This window comes from Pongo abelii, chromosome 2, assembly GCF_028885655.2.
Source record: "Pongo abelii isolate AG06213 chromosome 2, NHGRI_mPonAbe1-v2.0_pri, whole genome shotgun sequence".
In the NCBI taxonomy this organism is placed as follows: Eukaryota; Metazoa; Chordata; class Mammalia; order Primates; family Hominidae; genus Pongo; species Pongo abelii.
In genome coordinates this window covers 193,377,237-193,391,769 of record NC_085928.1, presented here as the reverse complement: position 1 = coordinate 193,391,769, position 14,533 = coordinate 193,377,237, and the positions used below count along the sequence as shown (strand labels likewise).

Sequence of the window (14,533 nt, the reverse complement as noted above, 5' to 3'; positions counted from 1 at the left end):
CCCAAGTAGCTGGGACCACAGGCATACATCACCATGCTTGGCTAATTTTTAAATTTTTTGTGGAGACAAGATCTTACTCTGTTGACCAGGCTGGTCTTAAACTTCTGGCCTCAAGTAGTCCTTCCGTCTCGGCCTCAGTACCCAGCCACCAGTTTATTCTTTAAGATTCCCTGGGAAATAGTTGAATGAAGATAATATCTTAGGCAGAGATAACATGAAAATGCCTTCCTCTCTTCAGCCCAGGTTGAAGGATTCCAAAGCTTAAACTTCAGGGTTCTTTCCTTGTATTGGTCCCTCCCAAAGCCTTGGTAGGGGCTCTAGAAATGTGTTCCACGCTCAGATGCATAAGCTCCAAAGCACACAAGTCCAGATACAGCCCTGGATCTCAGAAATCAAGTTCTCAAGGGAATGATGTGCCAGAACCATCTCTTGATAAGTCCCAGATTTCCCAATAGTACAACTTGTCTTTGTTTCTTTTTAATTTCTTCTTGTAATTTGCACATGTTTAACTAACCCACTTTGTATTTCATTTGTGCAGATGAAATTATGCAGCAGGAAGTCAGGCCCTTGATGGCAGTGGAGATAATAGAACAACTTCACAGACAATTTGCCATTCTTTCAGGTAAGGGGCACATTCATTTGCATTTCCAGATTTTGATGGGGGGTCTTGATGGGAAGGCCCAGCCTCTTGAACCTTGAGGAATATTATACTCAAATCTCACTCACCCCTTAGGCTTCACCCGGGACTAGAGCAGGCTGAGACCTATCCTGCTAGAAGAGGATGGGATCTCATATATATTATTCCCTTTGCTGTTCAGTGCAATCTGATCTTTCCCAAAGGAGCCCATTTCTTTGTGGTTGTAAATAACAGAGCTGAAAAGATTTTGAGGAAAGAAAAAGAGACAACTACTGACATCAGCTGCCACCATGATGTTCTTCCAATGTTCCTGTTGGATGTTCTTCCAAGATTCAGCCTTACAAAGGTCTTAGTTCTAAGAGTTCCTGAGTGTTGCTGAGGTTGTTTGTTCTCCGGGAGAATTGTCTTTTATTCTTAGTTCATTTAAGGAGATTTCCATCAAGCATTTGATTGGGAATGAAGAGAGGCTGTTCTGACTAAAAGTCTAGCATTTTTTGAGCCTAGACACAACCCTGAAAGGCTATCATGACTTGAATAGTGTTCTTTCTTATTTACTCAGCCAAGGGTGACATGACTTTAATTACTAAAACTAGAAGTACATGCCAAACCCCAGATTGTGGTTAGACCCAACTTAGGAGAATGAAGTGGTAACATTAGATGTCCTTAGTATACAACATGGAGGGATAAAGTGGCAAGTTACTCTTTTCAACTTTTACATCTGTTCTGAAAAAAACAACAAAGCCATCTTAGTTACATCACAGAGAGAATATGTAGCTGGCGTGAATTTTATTCTACAACATGGGGTATTAAAAAAAAAAAGTCACATCTCTTTCTTTTCTCCAAATCACATTTAATCTGCTCCAAGCTCCTCATCCCACTGATTTGAAGAAGATGTAAACTCAGTTATTATTGGGATACTTCTCCCCACCCCAGCATCGCCTCCTGGGTGGCCACATCTTACACAATCCAGGACATTCTGGGGGAATTCTCTGGTCTTTCCTCCATATGAGTCACTGCTCACATAGTCACTGAAAGCTCCATAAATACAGGGTCCTCCTTTTTCTTCTTTCTGTCTGTATTGCCAATGCTTAGATCAGAGACTGGAACATGAAAGGTGCTCAGTACAAAAATATCCAAGTCCCTGTGGTCTACTCTGTGAGGCCGGTGGTCTCCCTGCTCCCCAAATGCCTAGTGAGGCACCATTGGCCCCTGTGGGAGGACCTAACCAGCCTCCGGAAGTCACAGTCTCATAGCTTCCCGCTGTGTCTAGGCTTGCGCAAGACAAAAGGCAGAATGGGGTCTGTCCTCTGGGTTCCTGGAAACTGTTGCTGTGGCCCTACCACAGAAGGCCCCGAGACCACCATGCAGCTCAAGGTCTGGAATGGACGACAGGGTAGGCTGGGGTCGGGTAGATTCCTAGAGCCTTAGACTAAAGCTCTGAGGCCTCAGTGCGTGATTCTGGCATATATAATTACACAATGGCTCATCTCAGGGATCAGCCTAGTGACTGATTAATTAATACATTTATGATCCAAATTTATCTCCTTTCAGTATTATTGAAGCATTTCTTTCTGTTCTTATGACTTAGAGGCAATGTAGAAAAAAACATAAACTGGTATCAGACAGCTCCAGATATGAATTTGGATTCTGTACTTACTAGCAGCATCACCTTGGGCAGCTTACTTCTCTAAACCTCAGTTTCCTCATCTGTATGATGGGGTTATTGTAACTTCTTTTTTTTTTTTTTTTTTTTTTTTTTGAGATGGAGTCTTGCTCTGTCATCCAGGCTGGAGTGCAATAGCATGATCTCACCTCACTGCAACCTCCACCTCCCAGGTTCAAGTGATTCTCCTGCCTCAGCCTCCTGAGTAGCTGGGATTATAGGCACCCACCATCATGCCCAGCTAATTTTTGTGTTTTTGTAGAGATGGGGTTTCACCATGTTGGCCAGTCTGGTCTCGAACTCCTGACCTCAGGTGATCCACCCGCCTCAGCCTCCTAAAGTGCTGGGATTACAGGCGTGAGCCACCACACCCAGCCAGTAATTTTGAGGATTAAATGACATAATGTATGAAAAACACTTAGTATTGCAACTGCTGAATAAGTGTTTTTCTTTTTTTCTGGTATCTTTTTATAGTTCTATAAAATGTTTATTTTGGGGTTCTATTACAAGTAAGATAATTTTTATAAGGAACCAACGTCATGCTCACAATAAATATGGTATACAATGCCACCATTGAGTCAGGAATAGAGATAATTGTCACTCCTTAATGTAGAACAGAGAACTGTGGAAACACACACTGGGCGCAGAAGACACTTCTGCTTTAGCAAGGTACTTTGACCATAATAAAGATAACCCTTCATTTCTGAGTTCCTTTTGTCATTTAAGTTTGTCTTCTTTTTTTCCTTCTTTTTTTTTTTTTTTTTTTTTGAGACATGGTTTCGCTGTGTTGCTCAGGCTGGGGTGCAGTGGCATAGTCTTGGCTCACTACAGCCTTGACCTCCCAGGCTCAAGTGATCCTCCTACCTCAGCCTCCTGAGTTAACTGAGACTACAGGCAGGCGTTGGTGCACACCATCATGCCCAGCTAATTTTTAAATTTTTTGTAGAGATGGGGTTTTGCCATGTTGCCCAGGCTGGTCTGGAACTCCTGGGCTCAAACAATCTTTCCATCTCAGTCTTCCAAAGTGCTGGGATTACAGGCGTGAGTCAGCGTGTCTGGCCCAAATTTGCCTTTCTTATGAAGGAGAAGCATGGATTCGCTGTGATAGTAATTACAACCTTGCAAGTCTGCAAGAATAGCGGCAGCTGTGGGTCTCTCTGAGTCAGCATTTTGTTTGGAATCAGAGGCCTGCTTTTCATCTTTAACCATCTCTCTTTTTCTGGCAGAAACAGCAAGTGTCAGCAAGGAGGCTGTTGTGGGGGCCTGTATAGTTGTTGTTGTAAAACAGAAATCTCTCGAATTAGGTCTTTTCCCATGGCTGTGGTAGCCTAAGAGCTGCAGCCTCAGCCCTAACTCACAGCAGTTTCCTTTTCCTGATTCAGGCAAGTAAGGTAAAGATTTTCCCTACAAAATTTTCTACCAATTTCACTGATCTCCGGAAGGAGCCAGAGACCCTGTCAACCGGGAAGGCTGTGAAGGAGAGGATAGAGCCTTTTCCTCAATGCAGCCCTAGCTGCCTAGTCTGCTGAGCTGTGCATGTGTTCCCACGGCTGGTAGAAGAGCAGACGCTCATTACATGAAGCCTGACCCAGATTTGTGGCCCAGTGGTTTGCAGCCTCTGGATGCGAAGCCTGTGAGCAGGGCCACCAGCGGGAATTGGATATTGACCAGGGCTGGGGCCTCTGGTAGCTCTGACGTTGGAAGACACCTGCATGTTCACAGTGAATTTGGGATATTTCTAAATTCAGGGCTTAGCTAGGAAACAAGAGAGTATAAGCAGGTTAGTGTGGTGGAAACACTCTGGGCTTTGGACTCAGACAATTCTGGGTTCACATTCCAACACAACCAGTAGGTGGCTCCAAACCCCAGTTTTTCCATCTATAAGAAGAAAAGTTTCGCTCAGCATGGTATCTGACTACAAGGGAACTTAGCCTCTGAGACTTGTTTGTTTGTTTTTTAAATTGTATAACAAGGTCTGACGATAGAAACTCTTGGTATTGGATCAGTGGCTCGATGACATTAAGGCTGACATCTTTATGATTCTCTTGATGTTTTCTTCTTATTTGTCAACTCTTGATTCAAGGTGGCTGCTGCAATTCCAGACATCAGGTCAGTGTCCAAAGCAGGAAGAAGGAGAAGGAAAATGCTGGCTTCTTTGGTTCCATTTGTAGGAACTCTTGGCTGCCTTCTGCTATGTCTCATTGCAGAATTCTGTCACACAGCCATTCCCTGGCAGCAAGAGAATCTCAGAAGGCAAGCAATTAGGGTTCTAACTGCCACAGGAGATGGTGGTCAGGGAAAAGGGGATTGGGAGTGAATTAGCCATTAATCAATGTTTGCCACAGCTCCTTTCCTTTAATTATAAGGAATTGTGCTTTTATATTTATCTTGATGGTTGTTTCCCACTTAGAATTATTGTGAACTGAATCTCTCTCTTTCACTTTCTATCCCTCATTGCTCCCTTTCTCTGCCTGTCTCTTTTGGCAGCTTGAATCCTTTCGAAAGTAACTGATGAAGAAATCAACTGCTCAACACTCTTAGGCTTGTAGAGTCCCCAGTTTCCCCTCATACACACCGGTGAAGCCCAGGTTTGGTGGAGGGTAGGGCTCCCAGGGGTGAGTGGGAGGCTCCTAACTGAAACAATGGAGAATGTCAAACCAAGGAAGAGATTGGAGCCCCAACTCCTAACTTACATATGGAGCTAGTGACCTGAAACCTGGGAGGTGAGAACCAAGGGGCGATATCTAGAGCAGGACTGTTTAATAGAAATACAGTGTGGCCCACACATGTACTTTAAAATTTTATGGTAACCATATTAAAAAGGTTAAAATAAACAGATACAATGAATTTTAATTATATATTTTAAATTTACCCATATCTAAAATAATATTTCCACATGTACTTGATATTCAACATTATTGGGATTTTACCTTTTCTATTCTAAGTCTTTGAAATCTAGTTTGTATTTTATACTTACAGCATATCTCAATTTGGACTGGTTACATTTCAAGTTCTTAATAGTCACATGTGTCTAGTGGCTGTTGGATTCGGTAGTGCAGGTGAGAGGGAAGGTTCTCAGTCATGTTTGACTGAATATCTCCTTTTTATAACAAATGATTTGTATTGCCCTCTTCCATCCTAACATGAAATTTATAGATACTATAACTTACATCTGCAAGGGTGGGCTCAACAACTACAACAAATAGACTCCAAAGAGTATAGAGCTCCAACTGTAACCACCCAAGGGGTTCACCTTGCCTGCTGCCCAGACAGAACCAGGGGAATTACAATAGAGAAAGAGTAATTAATGCAGAGCCGGTTGTGTGGGAGACTGGAGGTTTGTTATTACTCAAATCAGTCTCCCCGAGCATTCAGGGAACAGAGTTTTTAAGGATAACTTGGTGGGTGGGGGGAAGCCAGTGAGTCAGGAGTGCTGATTGGCCAGAGATGAAATCACAGGGAGTTGGACCTGTCTTCTTGTGCTTAGTCAGTTCCTGGGTGGGGGCCATAGATCAGGTAAACCCATTTATTGATCTGGATGGTGCCAGCTGATCTATCAAGTGCAGGGTCTGCAAAATATCTCAATCACTGATCTTAGGAGCAGTTTAGGGAGGGTCAGAACCTTGTAGCCTCCAGCTGCATGACTCCTAAACCATAATTTCTAATCTTGTGGCTAATGTTAGTCCTACAAAGGCAATCTAATCCCCAGGCAAGAAGGAGGTCTGCTTTAGGAAAGGGCTGTTACCATGTTTGTTTAAACTAAACTAAATTTCTCCCAAAGTTAGTTCAGCCTATGCCCAGGAATGAACAAGGACAGCTTGGATGTTAGAAGCAAGATGGAGTGGGTTAAGTTAGATCTCTTTCACTGTCTCAGTCATGATTTTGAAAAGGCGGTTTCAAAACACACATAACAGAAATTAAGTTCTTACTCTTTTACCAGTTCTGCATGTAAGTTCCTGGTCAGCAGACAACTTTTCTCTATGTGGAGGTTCAGGAATGCTCCTTTGAGTTTCTGGTTCTTATTGTTGTTATGCATATTGCAGCCTTCTTCTTATGTGTGTCTGGGGAGCAGACAGGCTAAGAGAACATGGAAGGAGCATAGTGCTTCTTAAAATTCTCAGCTCAGAGATAGCATACAGGACATTCCATTGACTTGAACTTGTCACAGTCGTTTGAACAAACTTAACAGCAAGGGAAGCTGGGAAATGTAGTGTAGCTATGTGCCCAGGAAGGGAAAACTTAGGTGAACAGCCACACCTACCTATGCACATATTTTTAAAAATTAAAAAATAAAATATAAGGAACTGTAAAGGAGAAATCAAAGGAAACTAATTATAGTAAAGTAACATATCTTTCAATAGTATGTATTTCCACATGCATGGCTAGCTACATGAGAATAATGAAAGAGGTGCTTGCCCTTCAATTTGGAGTCACCAAAAATGTGATGGGTGCAAATGCTGGGATGTGGTGGGGTGATCAGATACCTGGAGTGACTTTATTAAGATTAAAAAAAAAAATTCTTGGCTGGGTGTGGTGGCTTACGCCTGTAATCAATCCCAGCACTTTGGGAGGCCGAGGTGGGCGGGTCACCTGAGGTTGGGAGTTAAGAGACCAGCCTGACCAACATGGAGAAACCCCATCTCTACTAAAAATATAAAATTAGCCGGGTGTGGTGGTGCATACCTGTAATCCCAGCTACTTGGGAGGCTGAGGCAGGAGAATCGCTTGAACCCGAGAGGCGGAGGTTGTGGTGAGCCGAGATCGTGCCATTGCACTCCAGCCTGGGCAACAACAACAACAACAAAATAATAAAAATAAATAAATAAATAAATATAAAAATTCTTTATGATTATTTGTAAAAACAGTTAGAGTCTGGGTTCAGAGCATTTTAAATGGATTTTTCACTTAAATTAAGCCTCTGGTAAGACATTTGGAAGTCACGTAGCATGTGGGGCAATTCTTTGTTTTATTACAGAGAATGGGTCATTTAATATCCTAGGCCCTGAGATTTCCAAAGTGCCTCCCAGGAAATGGTTCTGCCATTTCCCCAGTTAAAATCTTGTGTGGAGGAGAAACGGAAAATAGATACTGGAAGGCAAAGAGCAGTAGGAAGATGCTTTGCACCCATCCCCATCATTGGTCTTTGCCATCTTCCTGTAGGATTTCCCGTATTCTCAATTCACCTGTGTATGAAGCCTTCATGCCAGCTATCACCAGGGCCCTTTCAGCAATCACCTTCTGTACCCCAAGCACTTAATGTTTTCTGCACTAAAACTAGTTGTCTTTCACTTAATGAAAAGGTACAAAATCATAGTAGGAGGAGTAAAGTTTATTTTAAGTTATCATTTTACTTAGTACCAAATAATTTGGGGTTGTTTGTATTCCTTGCATTCAAGGAATGCATTGGACTTTGGAATAATCACTTTCTCCCTATTGCATTACCGCGTTTCCTCAGAAGGTGGCACTAGATGCCATGTTGTGGGTTGCCCCACAGTTGTTAAGTCTTGCTCTGTTTCCTTGATGCTTCTGCCTCTTAAGACTAATATTCAACAGTAGGTGAGTGTCCACAGTTAACCTTAGGGCCTCTCTGCTGTTCAGTATTGGTAGTAACCAAGATAGAAGAAAACTTCACCTTTTTTCATTTAGGTGGGGATGGCTTTAATACAGTCAACTATAAAAAGGTAAAATTGGCCGGGTGTGGTGGCTGAACGCCTGTAATCCCAGCACTTAGGGAGGTCGAGGCAGACGGATCACTTGAGGTCAGGAGTTCGAGACCAGCCTGGCCAACATGGTGAAACCCCGTCTCTACTAAAAATACAAAAATTAGCTGGGCATTGTGGCGTGTGCCTGTAATCCCAGCTACTCGGTAGGCTGAGGCACGAGAATCGCTTGAACCTGGGAGGCGGAGGTTGCAGTGAGCGGAGATCACACCACTGCAGTCTAGCCTGGGCGACAGTGTGAGATTCCATCTAATAATAATAATAATAATAATAAATAAAAGGTAAAATTAAATGGCATAATCACATTCTAGTGAATATTTTAGGGTATTTCAGTTCCTTGAAATGTTTTAGCCAGTCCCTCAGCAAATGTTGATTATGCAATTACTACAGTGTTATAATGTATCTAAATTTAGCTTTTTAAAGACGCAAATTCTCTGAATGCACATTTCTCTGAAACTTCCCATAGTTGTGAAACTGCAAAGAGGAAGAATATTATTAGATGAAAGCTGTTAATATCCTCATCAGTCACTGTAATGAGGTAGTTCAATATACTTGTCTTGATAAACATCTAATCTGTAGATTTCATTTTTGGAAATTTAGAGTAAACATATAGGATTAATAAAGAGGTACCTTCTGGGGAGGGATGACTGACCATCCAGACAAATCTCACATGGTTTCATTCCACAGCAATTGGTTTCTGAGCACCTAAGACCCATATTAACAATACTCACAAGAGACTCATGCAGAAAAACCACAGCGCTTATTCTTTACATAATATACTTACGTTTGCTCAATAACACATTCCTTTTCTTGAAACAAATTTACAATTTACATGGAAAATCAGATTATAAACAGAAGATTCTTATCAGGCTTGGAGTCAGCACCAGAGAGTTGACTGGATGATCTTACAGTGGTGTCATCAGATAGACTGGTAACATGGGTTGGACTCTCAGAGTGGGCTGGCCCTCTCTCCTTAGGATAGCATTGGCTGTACACTGCCCGCCTTTGCTCCTCTGAGTCCTCCTCTTCTGTAGTTTCTTCGTGGACCACACATCCTCATTAATCACACAATCCCCGCTAACCACATCCCACACTGATATGTCTGTCTCAGATATGTTGAATACATTCAGTCATTTGTAGTTGGCCTTGCCTTGAGAGCCATGATTCCTCTTTAAGTGGTTTCTCTTCAAGGACATAAGTTGGTGGGTGCATGCAGCTTAAGCTCCTATACCACTGGCTAGGGCAGAGGTTCCCAAACCCTCTCAATTCTCTGTGCCTTAGTATCTCAGTCTTTTTTTCATGGGCCCCCTAGGCCAAAAACAATAACTAACATGTCAGACAACTTAATATGTATCTATGTCCCAACAACTTAGTAGCTGTTTGAAAAAATAATACATATAAATTAAAATATTATTTTTTCTCTCATTTTTATTCTTAAATAACTACAACTATCTTAAACCGTGCAATCAAACTAGATATCACCACCTTTATGTCTTGTTCCACATTGATTTTCATACTGTTTTTGCTTTTTATTCCAGCAAGTACCAAACCCCCAGCTTTATAAAGATGCAACACCATCTACAAGAATATAATGCAATTTGATGTTGAAATTGGGAACTACTGGGGCCGGGCGTGGTGGCTCATGCCTGTAATCCCAGCAGTTTGGGAGGCCGAGGCGGGTGGATCACCTAAAGTCAGGAGTTCGAGACCAGCCTGGCCAACATGGTGAAACCCCGTCTCTACTAAAAATACAAAAATTAGCGGGGTATGGTGGTGCATGCCTGTAATCCCAGCTACTCAGGAGGCCGAGGCAGGAGAATCGCTTGAACCTGTGAGTCAGAGGTTACAGTGAGCCGATATTGCACCACTGCACTCTAGCCTGGGTGACAGTGGGAGACTCTGTCTCAAAAAAAGGAAAAAGAAATAGGGAACTACCTCAAGCCAGTAGTAGTGCATATGGTGTCTGACAGATGTCAACTGTCACTGTGTTTCCCTCAAAAATTTAAAATAGTCACAGTGCCCCCATGAGTTTACTGTGGTTCCCTGCTTGCCGGCGGCGCAGTTTGGGGACTGTGGGGCTAGAACTTAGTCAAATGGCTCCATGTAGCTGCAAGGGGACTGGGAAATAGAATCTATTGAATTTGGTGGTCTCTGTTCTGAATTAAATGTGAATTTTCATATTTTTACTTTCACAGGAATATCTTAAATTGCTATTTATAAATTCTTGACGGAAAGCTGATTATTGCTTCCTTGTAATAATAATAATTATAATCATGGTCACCATTTTTTGAGCAGTTTTATATAATAAGCACCCTGCTAAGATGCTTCTCATTTGTTCTGTCACTTAATCCTCACAATACCTTACCACATAGGTACAAGCATTATTCCTATATAATAAAATGGTAGGCCATATATATCTATATATATACATATATATATAAATATGAAATAAACACATTAAATATCTTGCCAAAAATCATATAGCAACAATGTGGCAAAGCAGATTTGAACCAGGCTGTCTGATTTTAGCGTTAACTCTCTTAACCACCACGCAATATTACTTTTGACATTTACTGACTACAAAAATGAAGAGCAATATTACATATTTGTGTTGGCATTATTTACTGTTCTGCCTATGCTGAATAATTAAATCAGTATTACCTTTTACACAGTAACTCTCTTCAAAGGATTCAAAAATTTGAATTCTTACAATGCCATGGAACCAGCATGAATGAGAAGAGAGACTTGTTCAAAATAACTGTGTTAACTTCTCCCAAATTCTAGTCTGAGATAATATAGGTAGGAAAAGAGGTGACCGATATTCTTTCGCCTAACTTCCCTGCAGAGGTGTGACAGGACAACATTTTCTAACATCTTGACCACCTGTGTTTGTTGCAGGAGGCCGAGGGGAGGATGGCGCCCCCATCATCACGTTCCCAGAGTTTTCGGGGTTCAAACACATCCCAGATGAAGACTTCTTGAATGTCATGACCTACCTGACGAGCATCCCCAGGTGAGCCGAGCACAGTGTCCTGCCGCCTTAGGCACTGGCTTTATTCCACACTTCCCATGGGGCAGGGCTGGGTTGAGACATATACTTCCATGAGCACAGTTTACCCTGGTATGCATAATAACCCAGCTGGCTTCTGTCACCCATCAGTCACGAACAAGGAATGTGGAAAGGGACTGGAAAACAATGACAAACAAGCCTCAGTTTTGACTCTCTTGTACACACAGGAGGGACAGAATAAACATGGTCGGGTGGATGGAAAACTGATTGAGCAGCTGTGTTGCCTTTGTTCCTTAGGCTATTGCTTTATTTTTATTTTTTATTTTTGAGATGGAGTCTTGCTCTGTTGCCCAGGCTGGAGTGCGGTGGCACGATCTTTGCTCACTGCAACCTCCGTCTCCTGGGTTCAAGCAATTTCTAGCTAATTTTTTTTTCTTTTTTTCTTTTTTTCAGCAGAGAGGGGTTTCACTATGTTGGCCAGGCTTGTCTTGAACTCCTAACCTCAAGTGATCTGCCTGCCTCGGCCTCCCAAACTGCTAGGATTACAGGCTTGAGCCACCGTGCCCGGCCTAGGCTGTTGCTTTAGCTAAAGGTTATTCTGGCTTCCTGGGTCGTGTTGTCTAGGACACATGACCCTTGTTTAAGGAACTCCAACTGTGTCAGGAGTGATTTCTCTCTCCTAAATAAGAAAATTAGGGGCAGATTGTTGTCATTGTCATTGTCAGATGGAGAAGCTAAGGCACAGAGCAAGGAAACTACAAGGCTAGGGAAAAAAACTGTGCTTGTAGCCGAGCCCATGATAGAAATGCTTTCTGGCATCTTCTCCTTCCACCCTCTCCAGCCTGGGCCTCAACTCTTTATGCCGCTTAAATCGGTACGCGCCCAGGTCTTCAAGGGGATGGAGTGTGGGCAGCGTCCACGTTGGTCGCCACCATTTCACAGACAGGGGCAGAGCGGGGTCCAAACCCCCTCCTTAGGCAGTGTTGTGTCCACCTCCAGCAGAGAAGACTTGGTTGGGAAAGGCCTTCCCTCCATGGGTTTGCATTGCTTATGAGCCTCCACCCCTCCCTTGACTATGGTGTGGTTTAGAATGTACACAGTGGCCAGGTGTGTGGTATTTTGCCTGCTTTCCATCTGCCTTCTATGATTTAGAGGTAAACAGCAGCTTTGTGACTGAGAGGCCGCCTGGAGTCTGATACCACTTGTGGAGATTAGGAAGTTGATTGATTTAACCAAACCCACTTGAAAAATATATTTTTTCTTTTACACCTTTTTCTTTAGTTTTTTCTTTTGCCCATCTTCTTTCTTCAGAGAAGGTTATGGATTTATTTTGAATGCGTTTCTTCAAAGTTAGTACTTAAATATATTTCATCAATTTCCTCCTTTCCCCCTCCTTGCCACTGCCATATGCCACGCGTTAATGCAGATATAAGGATGTGGGGAATCCTTTGTTGCTGTGAGGGAAAGACACCACACCTGTCTCACGGCTTTGCTCAGGTGTTTCTCTGCGGGACACCTCTGCCCCTCTTCTAGGCCTGACTCATACACATTCATCAACCCTCAACTCTGACCTCATCTCTTCGATGAAACCTTCCCTCACCCCAGTTCTGCTTTCACAGAATCTTTTTTTAAATTTCCACAGAACCCCGAGGTTTACCTTTGCCTATGGAAATTATTTGTCTATGGAAATTATTTCTGTCTCTCTCAGTAGACTGTGAACTTCTTAAGAGTAGGGGCCAATGCTTTGCTTTTCTTCTCTTTCTTTTTTAAAATCTCCAGCCCTAGCACAGTGCCCAACACATGGTTGGTTCTCAAAAGTAATGTTGGTAGAGTTTTCAGTTTTGATAATGATTCATTCCAAACAAATGGTATTTGTTGTAGGGTAATGAAGGGGTTAAAATATGCTATTCTGTACTATGCGCCATAAAAAAGAATGAGTTCATGTCCTTTGCAGGGACATTGATGAAGCTGGAAGCCATCATCCTCAGCAAACTAACGTAATGAAGGGGTTAAAATATGCTATTCTGTACTATGCGCCATAAAAAAGAATGAGTTCATGTCCTTTGCAGGGACATTGATGAAGCTGGAAGCCATCATCCTCAGCAAACTAACACAGGAACAGAAAACCAAACACCGCATGTTCTCACTCATAAGTAGGAGTTGAACAATGAGAACACATGGACACAGGGAGGGGAACATCACACACCGGGGCCTGTAGGTGGGTCGGGGACGAGGGGAAGGAGAGCATTAGGACAAATACATAATGCATGCGGAGCTTAAAACCTGGATGATGGGTTGATAGGTGCAGCAAACCAATGTGGCACATGTATACCTATGTAACAAACCTGCACGTTCTGCACATGTGTCCCAGAACTTAAAGTAAAAATTTAAAAATGCCATTCTGGGATATTGACTAAGTTAAAAGCACTTGAAAAACAGCAGGTACAAGAAGATCACTTTGACCTTTGTGCTGTTTCTTAAGAGGAGAAGATGAAATTCCTATGTGAAAGACACTCTCTAGGGACTAGAAGGAAAGGTAACTTAGAGAATATTGCACAGACCTTGTTAGAAATTCTATTTTTTAAGCTTCCCCACATAATTTAGTCACATTTTCATAGTTTATTATTCTTTGTTCAATCCAATATATAAGTAACTGACTCTGATTCTTTGGGTCTTCATTTCTTTATGAGGGCTCTTGTGCCATGTAAAACATTTATGAATAAATTTCTATGCTCTTCTCATGTTAATCTATGTTTTGTCGATTTAACTCTTGGACCCAGCCAGGACCCTAAGACAATAGTGGTGAAGTTCTTCCTTTCCTTCAGTGAGAAGGGGGACCCTGACAGAGAGAGGGGAACCCCAGCTCTTCATTCCTGCCTTTATCAACCTGAGTTTTAAGAAGTTGAACTTGAACTCTGTCTTTGGCCCAGTGGCATTTCAGGACAATATCCCATCAGTTTAGCAAGTTCTTCTGTGGGAGCGGCAAGGAAGAGGGTGAACAGGGATGTAGACAATAGGAGGAGTGTCCCCTGTCCCCATTCTCCTTATATTTAAGTTCAATGTCTAGTTTTACTTAATCCCCAGGGATACAGTCAAATGCTAAGTTAAATGGAGGATTTTCCTTTTGCATTTGCAGCCTTTTCCAAATCACGCTGAAGATAGCTCAGCCCCCCGGACTGTGTGGCGAGAAGCAGGCAGGGTTATCACCCCTATCTCACAGATGGAGATGAGGAGATCAAACAGGGGCTTCTGTTTTGGATTTCTTTGTTCTACTGTAGGCTCCTGGTACAATTTCTTGTGACCTAGGGAATATTTTCTTTTCCTAGAATGCTGTTTGTCTTTCGGGAAAGAGTGGCTGTCTGGCCAGTTCTTCCCCTCGCCTTTCTTCTTCTGCTTTTGCTCACACTACTTGCTTCCCCTCCCCTGTTCCTTTCCACAAAAAGTGGAGACAAAGGGTGAGAAGGCCTGAAAGGGGAACTTGACTTGGACCTATGTCTAATTTC

At 42.5% G+C, this 14,533-nt stretch overlaps 1 protein-coding gene across 1 annotated transcript in view; it reads left to right on the top strand.

The window, feature by feature from the left end:
- MCF2L2 (MCF.2 cell line derived transforming sequence-like 2) overlaps positions 1 to 14,533 on the top strand; it is a 247,088-nt gene that overhangs the window by 35,695 nt on the left and 196,860 nt on the right. Inside the window, exons 2-3 of the mRNA XM_009239585.4 lie at positions 539 to 622; positions 10,919 to 11,033. Of these exons, the coding sequence (XP_009237860.4) occupies positions 539 to 622; positions 10,919 to 11,033 (199 nt within the window). The remainder of the gene's footprint in view (positions 1 to 538; positions 623 to 10,918; positions 11,034 to 14,533) is intronic.